Source organism: Salarias fasciatus, chromosome 8 (genome assembly GCF_902148845.1).
Source record: "Salarias fasciatus chromosome 8, fSalaFa1.1, whole genome shotgun sequence".
NCBI lineage: Eukaryota > Metazoa > Chordata > Actinopteri > Blenniiformes > Blenniidae > Salarias > Salarias fasciatus.
The window spans coordinates 479,785-498,258 of NC_043752.1; the positions used below are offsets into that span (position 1 = coordinate 479,785).

At 51.9% G+C, this 18,474-nt stretch overlaps 1 protein-coding gene across 1 annotated transcript in view; it reads left to right on the top strand.

Annotated features, from left to right (window-relative positions):
* The window catches only part of tbkbp1 (TBK1 binding protein 1), a 42,213-nt gene that overhangs the window by 16,050 nt on the left and 7,689 nt on the right, over positions 1-18,474 (top strand). Inside the window, 6 exon segments of the mRNA XM_030098709.1 lie at positions 5,326-5,584; positions 7,606-7,731; positions 9,495-9,599; positions 10,676-10,823; positions 13,229-13,425; positions 13,746-13,807. Coding sequence (XP_029954569.1) covers positions 5,342-5,584; positions 7,606-7,731; positions 9,495-9,599; positions 10,676-10,823; positions 13,229-13,425; positions 13,746-13,807 — 881 coding nt within the window. The 5' untranslated portion in view covers positions 5,326-5,341.

Genomic DNA, 18,474 nt, shown 5'->3' on the forward strand with positions numbered 1-18,474 from the left:
GGGGGGGGACGGATCAGAGACAGAAGCTCAGGCGCTGCTGGGTGTGTCTATAAGACGAAGACGACGCTCCTGTTCTGAAGACACACTGACCACATGACAGCGAGTCGTCCTCACCGCATCGTGGTGGCGTCACTGCTGTCTTCGTCCTCCTGTCACTGCACCGTCCTTGTCTCACTGCACCGTCCTCATCCTCGTCTCCCTGCACCGTCCTCATCCTCGTCTCACTGCACCGTCCTCGTCCTCGTCTCACTGCACCGTCCTCGTCCTCGTCTCACTGCACCGTCCTCATCCCCGTCTCACTGCACCGTCCTCGTCTCACTGCACCGTCCTCGTCCTCGTCTCACTGCACCGTCCTCGTCTCACTGCACCGTCCTCGTCCTCGTCTCACTGCACCGTCCTCGTCTCACTGCACCGTCCTTGTCTCACTGCACCGTCCTCGTCTCACTGCACCATCCCCGTCTCACTGCACCGTCCTTGTCTCCACTGCACCGTCCTTGTCTCACTGCACCGTCCCCGTCTCACTGCACCGTCCTCGTCTCACTGCACCGTCCCTCGTCCTCGTCTCACTGCACCGTCCTCATCCTCGTCTCACTGCACCATCCTCATCCTCGTCTCACTGCACCATCCTCGTCCTCGTCTCACTGCACCGTCCTTGTCTCACTGCACCGTCCTCGTCCTCGTCTCACTGCACCGTCCTCGTCTCACTGCACTGTCCTTGTCTCACTGCACCGTCCTCGTCCTCGTCTCACTGCACCATCCTCGTCCTCGTCTCACTGCACCGTCCTTGTCTCACTGCACCGTCCTCGTCTCACTGCACCGTCCGTCTCACTGCACTGTCCTTGTCTCACTGCACCGTCCTCGTCCTCGTCTCACTGCACCGTCCTCGTCCTCGTCTCACTGCACCGTCCTCGTCTCACTGCACCGTCCTTGTCTCACTGCACCGTCCTCGTCCTCGTCTCACTGCACCGTCCTCGTCCTCGTCTCACTGCACCATCCTCGTCCTCGTCTCACTGCACCGTCCTCGTCTCACTGCACCATCCTCGTCCTCGTCTCACTGCACCATCCTCGTCCTTGTCTCACTGCACCGTCCTCGTCCTGTCTCACTGCACCATCCTCGTCCTCGTCTCACTGCACCGTCCTTGTCTCACTGCACCGTCCTCGTCCTCGTCTCACTGCACCGTCCTCGTCCTCGTCTCACTGCACCGTCCTCGTCTCACTGCACCGTCCTCGTCTCACTGCACCGTCCTTGTCTCACTGCACCGTCCTCGTCTCACTGCACCGTCCTTGTCTCACTGCACCGTCCTTGTCCTCGTCTCACTACACCGTCCTCGTCCTCGTCTCACTGCACCGTCCTCGTCCTCGTCTCACTGCACGTCCTCGTCCTCGTCTCACTGCACCGTCCTCGTCTCACTGCACCGTCCTTGTCTCACTGCACCGTCCTCGTCTCACTGCACCGTCCTTGTCTCACTGCACCGTCCTCGTCCTCGTCTCACTGCACCGTCCTCGTCCTCGTTTCACTGCACCGTCCTCGTCTCACTGCACCGTCCTCGTCCTCGTCTCACTGCACCGTCCTCGTCTCACTGCACCGTCCTTGTCTCACTGCACCGTCCTCGTCCACACCGTCCTTGTCAGTCAGATTTCAATAACCGGCTCAATGGGTGTCTCTCCAGCCCCGTTTCCACGACAACATTCCAAATAAAAACAACACAATCGGGACCTTCCACACAGCGTCTCTCTGTTTCCATGACAACGTGTTCGAAACTCCGTGGAAACCTGAGAAACACCGTTACTGTGCTTCTGCACTAGCCTCGTGAACCAGCCCCGCCCACTCCACATCCACATTAGGATTTAGTAGCTGGGGGGGGTCTGGGGACAAGCCAATACAAACTCCGTGCAGGGGGCGTCGGTTACTCCTCTGCTGACAGGTACTTCAGCCAATCAGAGCTTCAAAACAAATACGTCATCAAGATGCGTTAGCTTCTGTAAGGGTTAGCTTTAGCTCTTTAGCTCTACTTTCTCTACACCCAAAGACACGCCAAACGTCTTTTTCTGTTAGAACCTCACCAGGCGCAGACTCTTGCTCTTCCTTGATTGTTGTAATATTTGGTATTTTGGCTGGAACTTTACTTACTGCAGCTTTCAGACGATGGTTAAAGTCCGTAATCTCCGCTACGCTCGTCGATGGCGTCACTTCCGGTTTAGCCGCCAGAATTCGCCAAAAAATTTGAAAACAAAAGCGGCAACGCTGATTGGCTCGGCCATCTCATTGGCGCGGCACACATGGTGTGTGTGTGTGTGTGTGTGTGTGTGTGTGGGAGAGCTCTTGGATCCTCCTGTTGGACCAGAAGGAAGGAAACCAGAGCGAGGAGCCTCAGGTTGGCTGCGGTTCGATTCCCGTTGCTCTGGAACGCGGAGCGGCAGCGAGGAGGAAGCAGCCGATGAAAATAGCTCCGTAGGCCGAGAGTCGGGAAGCCTCGGCTCCGCCGCCGTTCACTCCCCCGCTGCCTGTGAACCGCCGCGCACGGCCGCGCCGGGCCTGGATCAACCCGGGGACGTGGCGTCAGGCCTCGTTTATCAGGCTGGGATCCCGGCAGCAGGGCGGCGTGGCGGCGTGGCGGCGTGGGGCGGTCGGCTGACTGGCAGCTCGTCCATCACGCTGCCGGCTCCTCCGGCTGCTCCTGCTCCTCCGGCTCATGTATTTTTAAGCACTGTGAACCAGAACAGGCTCGTATGGAAATCAGGCTGATTAGCATATCAGCTGCTCAGCCGATGGAAGGATGAAAAAAAACACGCAGTCGTTCAGAAGGATGGAGGCTGTAGAGCGGCGCCTGTTCTCCACTCGGGAGCCATGCGGGGAGCCGCTCACGCCTGGAAATCCCTTCCTTCATGCAGATGAACGGACATGTTCACACACACAGGTCCGGCCTTCACGGTTGCTATAGCGATGCTCAGCTGATCTTCCTCACTCAGCGTCTTGAAGCCGATCGGTACGATGCAGCTGCTCCGTGAACCTCATCCAAAACTTTAACGTTGGACGGATCACGACGTTTCACTTTCAGTCATTATTTATTGTTTACATTTGAAAATTAAAAAAGAACTCAATAATGCTCTCGCTCCAACCACAGACTGTAAATAAATGGACAGAGCTTTCATGACGTCCCCCATAGCGTTCCCAACCGCCGTTCTGAAGACTTCAGCGAGTCCAGCAGGACGTCTCCACGTTGAATATTTGAAACCAGATGTAAATGTGATTGGTCCCGCCGTCACGTGACCAGAGGAGGCGCTGTGATAGGGCGATTTATGCAAAACTTTAACTCGTTAAATAAAATCAACAGATGATTATGTGAAAACCAGAGTCTGGTGAAGCAGCAGGTTGTAGAAACCAGAGACAGAGACCAGAAACCTGTCCTGAAACCGGAGCTTTACATGTTTATTTCCATTCTGAAAATCTGCATTTTTGAATGGGTTCCAATGAGACCGGGGCTCTTTTTGAAAGCAGCATCATCGCCCCCCTGCTGGAATCTCTTCAGCAGAATTACAGATTTTTTGCACTTCCGCGTTATCTTCATGTTAATGAGCGGAGGCTGGCGCCTGGCTCCAATACTTCAGTCGAGTCACGAAGCAGAAACATCTGGATTTACATGTGACTTAACTTCCTTAACTTATTTCAACGCCTCAAATCACTTGATTCAGGTCAGCGGTTCGATTCCGGTCTCCACATTCTGATCAGGGTCGACTTAAAGACGATGGTTTGAACTGAAAACAGAAACGTTTCTGGGATTCTGAGGTTCGTTTGCATGATGGAGTCACTGAAAACGTGTTTCCTCCTCAGTGTGATTGACAGGAGTCAGGACACACACACACACACACACACACACACACACACACCGGCAGGTGTGTGACCTGACCTGTTCTGGGCTCTGAGACCCAGCAGGACTCGGTGCTCTCGGTACTCTCAGGTTTTTATAACCCAGTCATGAAACATTCAGGCTGAACGGCTCCGGATTCATGAAGTTTTAAAGCGCCTCTGAAGACGGCGGCTGCAGCAGCAGGTGTGTGAGCGAGGTTACACGTTATGTCACCGGGTCAGGCAGGGATTCAGGTTCTCCCACCAACGGCTCCAGACGAGAGGCAACAAAATCTGCTCTTTAAACCTGTCCTGAAAATCAATCTGCACCCACTCATAATGACCTCTATATCATCATTACGGCGCTTTTCAGGGTAAAATTCCTTCTACAACAGACATGAGATAAGTCACAAACTAAAAGTTAAAAAAAAATCAATAATTATATGTAATATTGTGTTCAACCTGCGGCTCTGGAGCCACATGTGGCCCTTCAGTCCCTCTGCAGCGGCTTGGATTATTATATGATTCGTCATTCTTGGTTAAAAGGGATTCAAAAAGGTTCAAGTAAAATTGAGAGAAATGGAAAAACCCCCAGAAATGGGAAAGAAAAATGATAGAACAGCTTAAAAAACCTGAAATGTGCAACTTCTAACATAAGAAAATGAAATATAGCAGGAAAAAAGCAGAGAAAACTGTTTAAAAGAGTTGAAATGGCTAAAATTTCAAAACTATGGACAAAAAAGCTTGAAAATAAAACTGCTAAAATCAGGTCCAAAAATGGGTTCAGTGTAATAAAATCTTCACTGTTCTGAACTTTAACTTCATAAAGGCATCATAAGTTGTAGTTGTTGTTTTTGTTTTAAAGGTTAAAGGTTCTTCTGCTCCAGAACAGCTGGACTTGACGGAAAGTCACTGAAACGGCTCTTTCGGTCTAAAAGGTCACAGAACCCTGGTCAGATCTACGAGGGACCAGATGGTTACGGTGGTCTCCAGGTGGGGGTCTGAGTCCGCTGCCAGGGGAGGCCTTCAGGTGTCTCGGGGTCTGACGGTAAAGATACGAAGCAAACGTTTAAATTCCCGGAGTGTGGACGGCTGGAGAACAGAAACACGTCCGGCTCGGCCCTCCTGCCACTCCTGATGCTGTGTTTGACTTCAGATCCAACAAACGCAGATTCTCTTTCACCGGATCTGAGAAATCAGGATCACAGCCGGCGGACGAACCAGCCGCGGCGGCGGTACGTTAGCTAGCTCCGCTGCTCGTTACCGAGGTTCCTCCTCTGAACCGGCAGCTTTGTTCTTCCTGGCGAGTTCGGAGCAGCGGAAACCGAACGCCGACCTCGGCTCGGGTCATGAAAGCCTTATTTTGGGTTGGTACAGTTAATTGAATGGAAACAATCCGTCCTTGAATTATTAACAGACAAAACAACTTTTGTGCTGCGTGTGTGTGTGTGTGTGTGTGTGTGGTGTGTGTGTGTCAGGCTGAGGCTCTGCGTGATGCAGTCTCTGTTCGGCGGCGGCGAGCTGGGGCTGCTGGGCGGTGGCGGCGATGCCGGCGGCCTCAAAGAGGACGGCTGCGGCGGCGTGGCGTGGCGCTACTCGCCGCTGCCCCCGGACGACGTGTACTCCGCCTCCCACCTGGCCCTCATCGCCGCCTACCAGGACATCAAGACCCGGCTGGCCGGCCTGGAGCGCGAGAACACCAGCATCAAGAGGAAGCTCAAGATCTACGAGATCAAGGTGAGGGGCGGCCGGGGGCAGCGGGGGGGCCGGGGGGGAGCGGGGGGGAGCGGGGGGGCCGGGCGGCCGGGGGGGCAGCGGGGGGGCCGGGCGGCGGAAGCGGCAGGGTGAAGCGGGGGTGGCGGAGCGGGGCGGAGCCGGGCGGTGGGGCGGAGCAGGGCGCCGGGGTGCGGGGTGGAGCGGAGGGGCGGAGCAGGGCGGAGCAGGGCGGAGCAGGGCGGAGCGGGGAACCGCTGAATCTGGGAACATCCTCATGTCTGCAGCTGGAATCGGTCCAGATGTTTCGCTGCAGCTCAGCTTCACCGTTAAAGACCAAACCGAGGCGTTTACTGTCTGCATGCATTATTCAAACCCTGAATGTCTGGAATCCGAGTCAGTTTTTCATGGAAAGACTCAAAACGTTCAGCCGATGGAAGAATCGTCCTCCCAGCTGCAGCTGGACGGACTGAAGGAGGGACGAGACGAGTGAGGACAGAGTGGGAGGACCGGGGAATGAGGACAGGACGGGTTGGACACCGGCAGGCGCCGCGAAATGAGCAGAAATTAGAGGGAATAAAGAGATAATGATGGAGAGAGCAGAGGCAAAATGAAGAGCTGAAACTAGGAACAGTGGAGGATTAAAAAGGAAGAAGCTCCTGGATGTTCTCATCAGACCGCGGAGTTCTCCGTCTTCCAGGAATCTGTCTCACACCGTCTCTCTGGTTTCACACCTTCATTACAGTTCAGTCAGGATCTGCACAGCCACGCAGGGTGTCCAACATAAGGCATGGGGGCAATTCTGGGTCGTAGGAGGAACACTTAAAGGAAACATTGAATTGAAAGCTGGTGAATGAGGAAGATGCTCTATGATCTGGATGTTAGAGGGAAGATGCTCTGGTTCTGCTGGGTTTTGCTGGACTGATCTGATTCGGCGCTGCGGTGAATCCACGGAGACGTTCGGGGCTTTGCTTTCGTGAGCAGCTGCTGCTGAAGGCTCGGCGCCGCCGTCCTGCTGGGGGTTTGTTCAAGGCTCCGTCCTCCAGGGACAAATGTTGGACTTCCTAACAGCTGTTTGTACTCAGAACAGGTGACTGTTTAATATTACTGAGCATGCTGATAAAGAACTGAGCCACATCCCAGCCAGCTCTCCTGGTGGGTCGGTGGACTGGGCCGGTTCTGACCCACCAGCTGGATGTTTGGACAAAGTAATCATAGAGACGAGGATTTCCCTGATCATAGTTCAACACCGCAGTTCAACTCATGCTTCAGGAAACACTGAGAGGATCGGAATTGGGCCAAAAAACTACATCAAGAAACTGTATATAGAGAATACTGGGAGCAGATTCCTTTAAACTAAACAAAGAAATAGTCATTTTCAAAAAAATTTAACACGAAATGAGTAAAATACTGAAAAAAAAAATGCCATGAAACGAGGATTCAGCAATGAAAAGAATTCTGGGGAACCTGTCCAGGTTCAGGTTCTGGACTGACCCAGGTCTGGGCTAACATGCAGGTCCAGGATTTGGACGTTAGGATCACTTCTTCCCCTCAAGGGATTCAATGATGTTCTCATGAAGTCATCCTCTGGAGGAAACATGTTTTATATCATGATAGCTTTTAAATTCCAACACGAATCCCGAATGTCGAAAAATCTCATTTTTATAAACAATACGAACACGGGGACGTCATGAGAGGACGGACATGGACGCGACGGAGCAGCTGCTGTTGATCATTATTATTACTACGACGGTTTTACTGGACGGACACGTCAGCTCTCTGAGACACTGAGGATTTAAATCCAGTTCAGGAATAAACAGACGGAGCAGGACGTTAACGGGATCTGGGTCGAAACGAGCTGCAGCTCCAGGAGCATGAATGATTCATCAGGAAGCCGAGACGAACCGCAGGAAGACTGGAGTTCAGGAAAAGAAAGAGGAAAACCTGAATCAGTGACGGATCAGACTGTGATCGCATTGCTCTGTCTCCACTGTCTCTGTCTCCACTGTCTCTGTCTCCACTGTCTCTGTCTCTGTCCCCCTCAGTTCCCGATGATCAGTGAGTTCGGCGAAGACACCAACTCCTACTGCTCCTTCGAGAGCAAAGACACGGCGCTGCTGCAGTCGGAGAACGGGACGCTGCAGCAGAGAGTCAACGTCCTGACCCACGAGGTGAGACCCCGCCCCGTCTGACACACCCCAATACAGCCCGACACACCACCCGACATCACCCGACACACCCCGACACACCTCAACACCACCCGACACAGCCCGACACCGTGCGACACCACACTCAGACCACCAGGCTCCATTCGGCTGCTTCCCGGCCGTGGCGGCAGTGGAGTAATGACCAGCAGTGACCAGTAGTGGGAGCCGAGCGTTTCCAGAAAGTGTCTTTTTTTCTCTTGTTTCCATGGCGACAAGAGCCGTAGCCGTTGCGTTTTCAGCGACTGTGAGCACAGTCGTCATGTAAATGAACCAAAACGCTCTGAAAGTGTTATGTGTTCGCTTAAAGCCGTTGCCGTGGAACGGGCTGCAAGGCTGAATCAGTCCAGTTTCACCTGCGTATTTTATTGGGGGGGGGGGGGGGGGCTGCTAGCTGCAGCCTGTCTTTTCCACTCGTCTGAACTGAGCATGCTCAGAGAGGATCTGTTCAGTTCACCCCCCCGAAACACACACCAGCAGCAGATATCAGCACGTTATCCTGCTTTCGTCAGGAAGTTTTCAAACTTCCTGACGAAGAGAGCAGAAGTTTGGCTGTGAGAGTCATCAGATGTCTTCAGCTGTGGCGTAACGGAGGACTCAGCCTCAGAACGGAGACGAGAGACGTCCTGATTGCTACGATCATGTGGGAGTGTGAGACGGAGAGTCCTCCAGTGATGAGAGGCTGGATGTCAGGCGGGAGGATCTGACGCTCCGACGCCAGCGAGAGGCGCCGAGAGCGGCCGGCGCCGTGAAGTCGGCTCCTCATTGAAGAATCTGGTCGCTGATGAGAGAGGGAGCAGCTGGGAGACAAACGGGGAGGACGAAGAGCGGCGGCGAGAGGCCGGCGCTCCCGGTGTCCATGGCAACACGCCTGCAGAACGCCTGGCAGCCGCCGCGGACGCCTCGGCGGCGGCGTCGTGACGGGCGAGCCGCATCGCTGCTCTCCGCTCAAACCGGGTCTCCCCGTCGCACGGTGTCCGTTTCCACGGCAACGGCACACGCACTGACCACAAACCCGTCGCCACGACGACGGAGTCAAGGCTTTTTCAAAAAGTCCCACCTCGGGAGCCGCTTCAGAAAGTTGCGTGATCAGTTGCTCTCATGTAAACAAAGTTTTCTCTTGAAATCGTCGCCTTGTTACGGGCTCCTGCCGATTTTAAACTAGCTAGTTCAAACAACTAGGTACGTTTTACAAACTTTTCATGCTCTTTATGCTCGTTAAAACCCTCCGAGTGACCATTTTCAACAACCTCATGAATCTCCCACGATTCTCGGTTCACCTCAGCTAGAATGAGTGTGACTCTTTTGATTTTTTTAAGATTTAAAAAAGATTCTTTTGCGGCGTCTTGACCTGAAACCACGTAAAATATTCAACTTTTGAATAAACATTAATGCAAAATGCTGCATCTTGGTCGAGAGGACTGGAAACATCACTGGCTACTGAAACTCATTTGGTAAAGCTGGTTTTTCTTTTCTTTTTTTCCCAAATTTGCAGCTCTGATATGTGTCCTTGTTTTTGTAGATATGAACAAATGAAAAAGTGGAAAGTGTCTCAAAACGCTTCGTGTTCATTCACTGTTTTGTCATTGAGCTAAAACTAAACCACGAGGCTCATAAACTCAAGACATTCACTCTGTCACGCGCTGGTCAGCGTCGGCTCCGGGTGAAGATTCTCTTCAGCCTGATTTCTGCAGAGTGACGGAGTGAAGGAAGCTGTTTGTGTGTTTCAGCTGCAGAAGAGGAAGGAGAGGGAGGAGCAGCTGGAGGACGTGATCCAGGCCTACGAGAAGATCCACATGGAGAAGAGCAACCCGCAGCGGGACCTGGACAAGATGGTCAGACGCCTCCCGCTGCGGCCATATGGCTGCTCGGAGTGTTGCAGTTTCACACTCTGCAGATATAAAAACTCACACCGAGCGTCACGAGGTGCAGGCGGAGGAAACTTTCAGGATTCCCGTTCAGAGGAATCTCCTCCGAGCAGCGTCGGAGGAAACCTGTCTGAGTTCCCGCCTCTCACAAGATTTCATTTCTTATATATAAATCCTGATTAATATGACCGGCATCACTGGGTATCAGTGCTTCGAGCAGATTCAGGCCTGTGTAAACAGAGCGACTGAAAACACCGTTAAGAAGACGGGGTGTGAAGCTTTAACCTGTGGAAGCCTGTTTGTGTCAGTGAGCTGTAAACCACTCATCCACCCAGACTTCAGCGTTAATCACCTTCCCTGAGAACGACGCTCTCATTAATCCGGAGAGTGAGAGGAGCTCCTCATTTAAAGTTCAGAAACATGCTTTTTAGGATTTACCGTCAGTGAAAAGGTTCCGTACAGACGCTTCTTCTCTTCGACCTGCTTTTCACTGCGGGTTTAACGCCTCCCTCCGGCGGCGCTCTATGGCCTTCACATTTAAACTGTACAGCTGCTCCTTGTCGTGGTGCCGAACGTACGAGGTGAAAATGTTTCTGTTTTCACAAATCGAAACAATTATGGTGGTTCGGCGACCGGATAGGGACATCTTGTGGGCTGGTTTTGGCCCACGGGCCTTATGTTTGACATCTCTGGTGCTGTCCTCAGTCTAACAATTTAAAAAAAAAATTAAGTCAGAATAAATAAACAGCAGCTGGAGCTCTTTTTACTTAGTTCCTAAAAAAGTTACTGTTAAAAAAAGCTACAATACTCTTTACTGACACCTAGTGGGCAAAAACGGCATTAATTAAATTTCACACGTGGCACCTTTAAAGCAAAGAGAAAAATAACTGAAACATTAAGCGGGTGCAGCAGGAGGAGAAATCAGTGTCTGCAGATGTGAATGCACACGCTGAAGGCCTCATACAATGCAGGGAGACGGTTTACTGGACGTTTCCAGGCCGCCGTCTCGCTCTAGCCGCTGACGTGAACGCCTCTGGTTGCAGACCACCCTGGTGGAGAAACACGTGGAGCGGATCCTGAACCTGGAGTCGGCCCTGAGGCAGAGGGACAGCTCCCTGCAGAAGCTCAACCTGCAGCTGCACAGCAAAGACATGCAGTACCTGCAGCTGCACGCCGGGCCGGACGCACACAGTGAGTGGCCGCCGGCGCCGCGCCGCTCCGGTCCGCTCCGGTCCGGTCCGATCCGGTCCGGTCCGGTCCGGAGAGGGAGGGATGTGTTACTGCGGCGCTGCAGTGACACACCATGAGGGCCGCCAGCGCCGTGTGGGACGGTCCAACTCACCACTCGCTTATTCACTTTCTGCACTTCTTGTTTTTGTTGGTTTCTCATCTTTTCACAAACTGAACAAGTCTGTGTGGTTTGTAAGCAGCTGAATCATTTCATCAGCGACTAACTGAAAAACAAGAGAGGTGTGAAGACGGGCGTCCATTCAACGGCTTCATCAGCACTCCAGAAACTCGGCACGACGTTCAAGTTCTGGCTCTGCTGGATGTCCGCTGAAAGGATCAGTTAGAGGACGAAGATGCTCTATAGTCTGATGTCAGAGGAGGAAGATGCTCTATAGTCGGATTCTAGAGGGGGAAGATGCTCTATAGTCTGATTCTAGAGGAGGAAGATGCTCTATAGTCTGATTCTAGAGGGGGAAGATGCTCTATAGTCTGATTCTAGAGGAGGAAGATGCTCTATAGTCTGATGTCAGAGGAGGAAGATGCTCTATAGTCTGATTCTAGAGGAGGAAGATGCTCTATAGTCTGATGTCAGAGGAGGAAGATGCTCTATAGTCTGATTCTAGAGGGGGAAGATGCTCTATAGTCGGATTCCAGAGGAGGAAGATGCTCTATAGTCTGATTCTAGAGGAGGAAGATGCTCTATAGTCTGATGTCAGAGGAGGAAGATGCTCTATAGTCTGATTCTAGAGGAGGAAGATGCTCTATAGTCTGATGTCAGAGGAGGAAGATGCTCTATAGTCTGATTCTAGAGGGGGAAGATGCTCTATAGTCGGATTCTAGAGGGGGAAGATGCTCTATAGTCTGATTCTAGAGGGGGAAGATGCTCTATAGTCTGATTCTAGAGGAGGAAGATGCTCTATAGTCTGATGTCAGAGGAGGAAGATGCTCTATAGTCTGATTCTAGAGGGGGAAGATGCTCTATAGTCTGATTCTAGAGGGGGAAGATGCTCTATAGTCGGATTCTAGAGGGGGAAGATGCTCTATAGTCTGATTCTAGAGGGGGAAGATGCTCTATAGTCTGATTCTAGAGGAGGAAGATGCTCTATAGTCTGATTCTAGAGGGGGAAGATGCTCTATAGTCGGATTCTAGAGGAGGAAGATGCTCTATAGTCTGGACGTTCTTCCAGAAAGGAGGTGAAGCCCGAAGAAGGAACCGGACTCAGTGATTGGTCCAGGCTGAAAGCGGGAGCCCCGCCTCAGTAGCCGGCTAGCAGCTAGCTCTTTCTTTTGATTTGCACTGTTGGCTTCATTTGTTTTGCTACCCAAAATGCATTGCGCTCCACGTCTCTTCCTCTCGCTGCAGCAGCTGGAAAGTCTGCAAGAAAACCAAGACTGGCAGTTTCAGGGGAGCAGAGTTCACCAGGTAGATCCAGATCCGAGCTCAGGGAGAGTTTTCACTCAAGACCAAAGGAACAGGACTTTCCCAGGAAGTCCCTGAAGTAGACTCTGGTCTGGATCAACCAGGACTGAAGTGGGCTCTGGTCTGGGTCTGGGTCTCAGCTGGAACTTTGTGTTCCTGCCTGTCATCCTGAAATTCACTGCTTCTGCCTGGACAGCAGTTGGAGCACAGCGATTGGTGGAACTGTAAAAGTCGGAGGATTATATCTATTATTCAGCCTGTCGGGTCCATCTGTGCCACCGAGTCCTCCTGTTGAGACCGGTCTGGATCCCCAAACGCTGCGCAGCCTCCCGCCCGTCCCCGGCCTCAGAGACGCCTCCGATAGAGCGAGACGGTTCGAGAGACGCCTCAAGAAAACCTCCGCTGTCATATTTAGCCACATCTCTCACCTGTCAGCGTTCACAGCCACAGCAGTGTGTGTGTGTATGTGTGTGTGTGTGTGTGTGTGTGTGGGTGGAGCTAAAGTAAATCTGGGCAGCAGATGCCCCTTCATGCGTTTCATTCTGTTCTTTATTAGAAGGATTTCAGCTGAAACATGAAGCCGAGGAGCTTCGTGCTTCAATAAAATCTTATTTAATGGACATTTCTTAAAATCTAAAGCCAACAACGCTGTCCTGTATGCCTTCAATATATAAACTTTTTCTATTGATAACACCACAGCTGCACATGTTCATAAGCTTTGAATAAATAGTGGCTGTAAGAATTCCATCAATTCTATTTTTGAAGGATTTTTAAGATATTTAATTTGTTAAATTTCTCCTGACATTTCCTTGACTTGACCGTTCGGGGTTAACGCGAGGTTCCATCACGATTTCCCTCGTAATTTGTTACAGATGTCAGATTTTAAATACTGTACACACACACACACACACACACTCTCTCTGACTGCCCCCCTCCGCCCCCCCAGTGCTGGACTGCCCCGCCCTGACCCTGCAGAGCTCGCGGAGCCTGGACGCCCTGTCCGACCTGAAGCTGCAGCGGCTGGAGGCGGAGCTGGAGGGCGCCCGGCACGAGGCCCAGGGGGCGTGTCGGCGCGAGGAGGAGCTGAAGGCGGAGTGTGAGCGGCTGAAGGACGAGATGAGGCAGCTGCAGAGCAGCCAGAGGGTCAGTGGGCGCTCGTTTTACTCACCCTGGGGACACACACACAGATCGACTCCAATCTCACATCAAAACGGCTGCCAGCTTAGAAAAACACAGAACCGGCCTGCAGCCTGCATCAGGTGCTTGTAATTTGACACCAGCCTCATGGGTGGTTGCTGTATCCGGTGCGAATCGCCCCAGAGAGTAAACCACTCTGACAGCAGACCCAACAGGTTTCACCGAAAGAACGATTCTTTAAAACAGCTCAGATCGTCTCTCAGACTGAATCTGTGGGATCTGGTTCTGGTTCTGGTTCTGACCTCATCTCCCGCTCCGCCCAACAGGAAATGACGTCTCCGTGCAAACAGTGCGACGTGGAGTGGATCAAGAAGGTGGGAGACGAGCAGTAAGTGACCGGCCGCTGGACGAGGGAGGAGGGGGGGAGGGGGAGGGGGAGGGGGGAGGGGGGAGGGGGAGGGGGGAGGGGTCAGGTGAAGGAGCAGCAGAGTTTAGAAACTGAACTCATTTAAATTTAATTCTTATTGTAAACTAAAGTGTCTCAGAAACTTCAAATCACGACTGAGCTTCGTTTAAGTTCAGCTCGTTTGAGTTTAGAGTTAATCTGAGCGGTGAGCGAGGCTCAGGCTCTGTGTACACCACGACGTTTCCACTGGAAACCTCTGACTGTGTCTCCATGGAAACGAAGGGGAAATGCAACTTTTCTATAGAGCAGCGCCCACTAGTGGAACAACATGCAAACTGCATCGTTTTCAGAACAAAACGTTTCAGTCCTTTTGGCGGCCGATGGATCGATGTAGGATGTTTATCAGGACGGCGCTCAGAGCTGTGAGATGCTGTCAGCTGAACTCCTCCAGTCCAGCAGAGAAAGAGGAGCTGCAGGGGCAGCGGGGGGCAGCAGGGGGCAGTGTTCCCACAGCGCAGGCCGCCGTTCTGTCCGGTTCCTCTGGGTTCTCTGTGACGAGGCCTCCATGCAGCCTGCTGTTCTACCCGGGGGAAAGAGCAGTGGGGTCATTACCGCCGCAGCGTTTCCACTCTGAGGCTGAGAGGAAGCGGCCGGCCTCACCAGGTTGCCCCGGCGGTTGTTTACAAGGTGCCACCGGCAGAAAACAGAAAAAACTATCAGCAGGTTGGGGAACTGACTCCCACACACTAGTGAAAACCCCACAAAGTGTTTCGATGGAGCAAATGAAAGTAAGAAGAGCTGAGTTTAGGCTTTACTCAGAGTGTGTGTGTGTTTGAGTGTGTGTGTGTGCCTGCTGTTTTTTCCACTCCTTGGTCACCTCTTGGTTTTACTCACCAATATGACTCCCACTGATTTGCCTCCACTCTCCTTCCTGCTGCTGCTTCTTGTAATCGGCTGGTTTAGTGTAAACTGCAGCCTTTCTAACAAATCACCCGTCGCCTCACGATCAGCTGCTGTCGGTTCGCCGGTTTCACCGCGGTCAGGGACATGCTGCAGAGTTCTGCGAGGAGCGAATGAATGAAGGACAGACTCTGAACGGAGACGCTCGTTTTAACCTCCACCAGCTGCCGGAGGCTCCAGGGACGATTCGGCTGTCAGTGGGGCGGCTGAGCCGAAGCCGTCGCTTCATCCCATCGGTCTGACTTTCACTGATTCCATGTGAGACGGTGTGGACCAGTGGCCGTCCGGCTGGACTCGGACCGGCGGCCGTCCGGCTGGACTCGGACCAGCAGCCGTCCGCACTCGGACCTGAAAGCACCTGACCACAGCGAGGGCCTTTCTCTGGAGCTCGGCGGTCCTCGTCTCTTTCAGGAAAACATGCAATCATGCAAAACAGGGGCTGTCCGGGGCCGGGGGACGGGCTGGGGGACGGGGCTGGGGGACGGGGGACGGGGACGGGGACGGGGACGGACATCCCTGAGACACTGTGTCAGAGTGTGTCTGGTGTGTTTGGGGAATTCAGCGGCTGGTGCCAGGGCCCTGCAGAGGAGGAGACACTCTTCTTTACACTCTAACTTTCTGGAAACTCTCGGGCTGCGTCTCCATGGAGACAGGACAAACTCTGGTCCTGGTCCTGGTCCAGATTCTCCCGGTCCGGGTAGTTTCAGGGCAGGCGGTAGCTTGGGAATTTCATTTGGGTTTTGAAAAATTTTCATTTTTACTTTCATGGGAAAAAGCATCATTCCTGCTTCGTTCATGACAGAACGGTCCTCCTGCTCCGTCGACGGACAATCAGAATGTGTCCTCCAGAGGCTCAAGCTGCTTTAAGAACAGGAAGTCACCATGAACTGATCCAGGACTTTCATTCGCGTCATTCCCTCCGATACTACATGCAGGACCTCAGATCAGGCAGCCGGCAGCCTCCTGACGACCACCTGCTGCTCGACACACACCTGCATCTGCAGACAGAAAGTCTGACTAATCCCACTCGGCTGTGACACACTGAGCTGCTGACTGTAAATCGGAGACCCTGTGGAATCACAACTTTTAGAAGAAATCTAATATTCGTGTAGAGGAAGGGCCGAGAGGGGAAACGAGGAAATATGAAAATACTGCAGCTTTGGTGAAACTTGACTCAGAACCAAACACAAGTTACAGACCTGATTCACTGGTAACTAATAACTGCATTCTGGTTGATTAACTACAGTTCAATAAGACCCCTCTCACACACACACACACACACACTCACACTTTCATAATGTTCATATTTTAGTATTTTTAACTGAATATATTTTATCGTGTTTTTCTTTTCTTAAAAATCCGTTCCTCGCCTCCTCTGCCTGCTGAAACCAGACTTCAGCTGCATCAGTCGTTTATTCACGACGACGTTAAAATCATTCTGATTCTGCATCTTCACTGAGATCCAGTCCAGATCGTAGTGAAGTCACTTCATCAGTAACTCCAGTCTGTTGACTGAAAAGTGCTTTTCTTCTCCTCGCTGCTGCTCGTAATGCTGTGGTTGTTTACTTCCTGTTGAACCGGCCTGTCGTCCTCGATCTCCGTTTCTAGCAGCTGAACTGAATCCAGTGAGTTACGCTGCTCCTGACTGAAGGTTGATCTCTGATCAGTTTCAGTACTGCGGAGTCTCTCCACTGGTTGAAGTTGGTGTGTGTTTACACTCCTGGTTACTGGTTACTACTTGAAGTACTGCGAGTAAAAAGGCGGTTTGACACCTCGGAGTCCCTGATGCACAAAGCAGAAGTCTGAGAGTGTGAACACACACAGCAGCACGTCTCAGAGGCCGTTCGGTCCGGCTGCAGTTCCTCGTCTTTAACTGCAGAGAACGGCGGGTCGTCGGTTCGCCGCCTCACAGCTCCAGAAGCCGGAGGGATCCAGCGCTGCGAGCTGATGAGTCGTTACAGAGGCTCCGTGTGCGTCTGCAGCGTCACGTCGAGCCACAGCAGGATCTCAGTTTCTCGCTTCCATCAGAAACGGTCATACTGAAGAGCTGCCAGACACTGAAAGTCCAAGTCATGTTGGAAAAACAGAAAGTTCTGAACAAATCCTCCAAGAGGGTGGAGTTGAAAATTACTGAAGAGTGAAACGTCTTTCAAATTCCTCCTCGTCCTTTTGCATTCTGGGTCTCTTTCCCCGGACAGCATGGCTGTGAGGCTAGTTGCTAGCAGCTAGCTGAGGCTAGCGTCGCTGAGATCTCGCTGCTCCGGAGCTGGAGGGACGGCCGCTCTGCCGGCGCCGGTAATCAGCTGATCCTGTTGTTCAGCTTTGACAGATTTATCGGTCGACTCGATGAAACGCGGCGAAGCCTGAAGCTCCGCGTTCTCGTCCCTCGATCCCACGCCGCTAATGTGACTGACTGAAAAAGAAAGAAAAAACCTTTTCGTTGTGGTGGAAGAAAGAGGAGGTCGGGTCCCGGCGGCAGCTAGAGTCACGGATCTTTCTTTAAATGACGCCACCAGGTCAGAGGTCAGCCTTCAGCCCCCGCTCGCCGCCCACGCTGAAGCTCAGATCGTACAGAGAGAATGTTCTCCCAGAGAACCTTCCTCCACGCCGCCTCGCCGCCGCCACGGCCCTCCTACACTCCCATGCTCGACACCGGGATCTGATGAGGGAAACGAAGAGAATGAAGAGCTGGAAAACATCCAGAGCTCCGAGGAACTGAAGACTGGACCTGGTCTGAAAGCAGGACGGGTTCTGTTCTGGTCCCTGCCGGTCCCTGCCGGTCCCTGCAGGTCTCTGTTTACAGTCGATTCTGGTTTCTGTTCCCGTCTGTGCAGCGGCAGCAGCAGATGATCTCCAGGATCTGCAGAAGTGTTGCTTGCATATTTTCTTATCTGCCACGATCTGCGTTCAGGGATGAGGCGAGCTGCTGCTTATCAGACTCGTCTGGCAGGAATCGGGTTTGAACGTCCTCTTTTCACGTGCGGCCGCCGCAGCAGCTCGCTCTCCGGGTTCAAACTCTTCCGAGTGTCGACGGCGGCACGATTAACGTCTGGAAAACTACATTTAGCCACAGGAGCTGAACTACTAAGATTTTTAAATCTTGCTTATTTTAGGGTTTTTTGTTTTTGTTATTGTTTTTTTTGCAGGAGGGATGAAATTTAACTGAACATATTGTTCAAATCTAGATAATAAATAGTGAACTTAGAATACATTCAGCCACTTCAAGTTTTTCTTTTTGATTAATCAAGATTTATCCTGAAAAAAATAAGAGCTTCCTTAAGAAACTGAAGCTGTGTGAAAATATCCGAGAAATCAATTCCCCGTGTTTCAGAGCAGTAATTACAACTTTATATCTTAAAAAAATCATTTCACATAAGTTTAAGGTTTTACATTAAAAGTGCAGAATTAATTTTGAAATAGGAAGTAATTAAAAATGTCTCCTGAAGCTCAGCAGAGGAAAATGGCGTCACGTCAGAATGAAGAGGAAGAAGAATCAGTCCAATAAACGGCAGAGAAGCAGGGCTGACAGAGAATCTGGCTTCAGAACAAACACTGGACACTACAGCTGAATTCATGCTTTCATGTTGAGAAACCGGCAGATGAAAGTTTCACTTGTGTTCATCCTGAGAGGAGAGAAACTCATCGTGAGAGAAGTAAAGAAACTGGATGTGATGTATCGAGAGTTATGA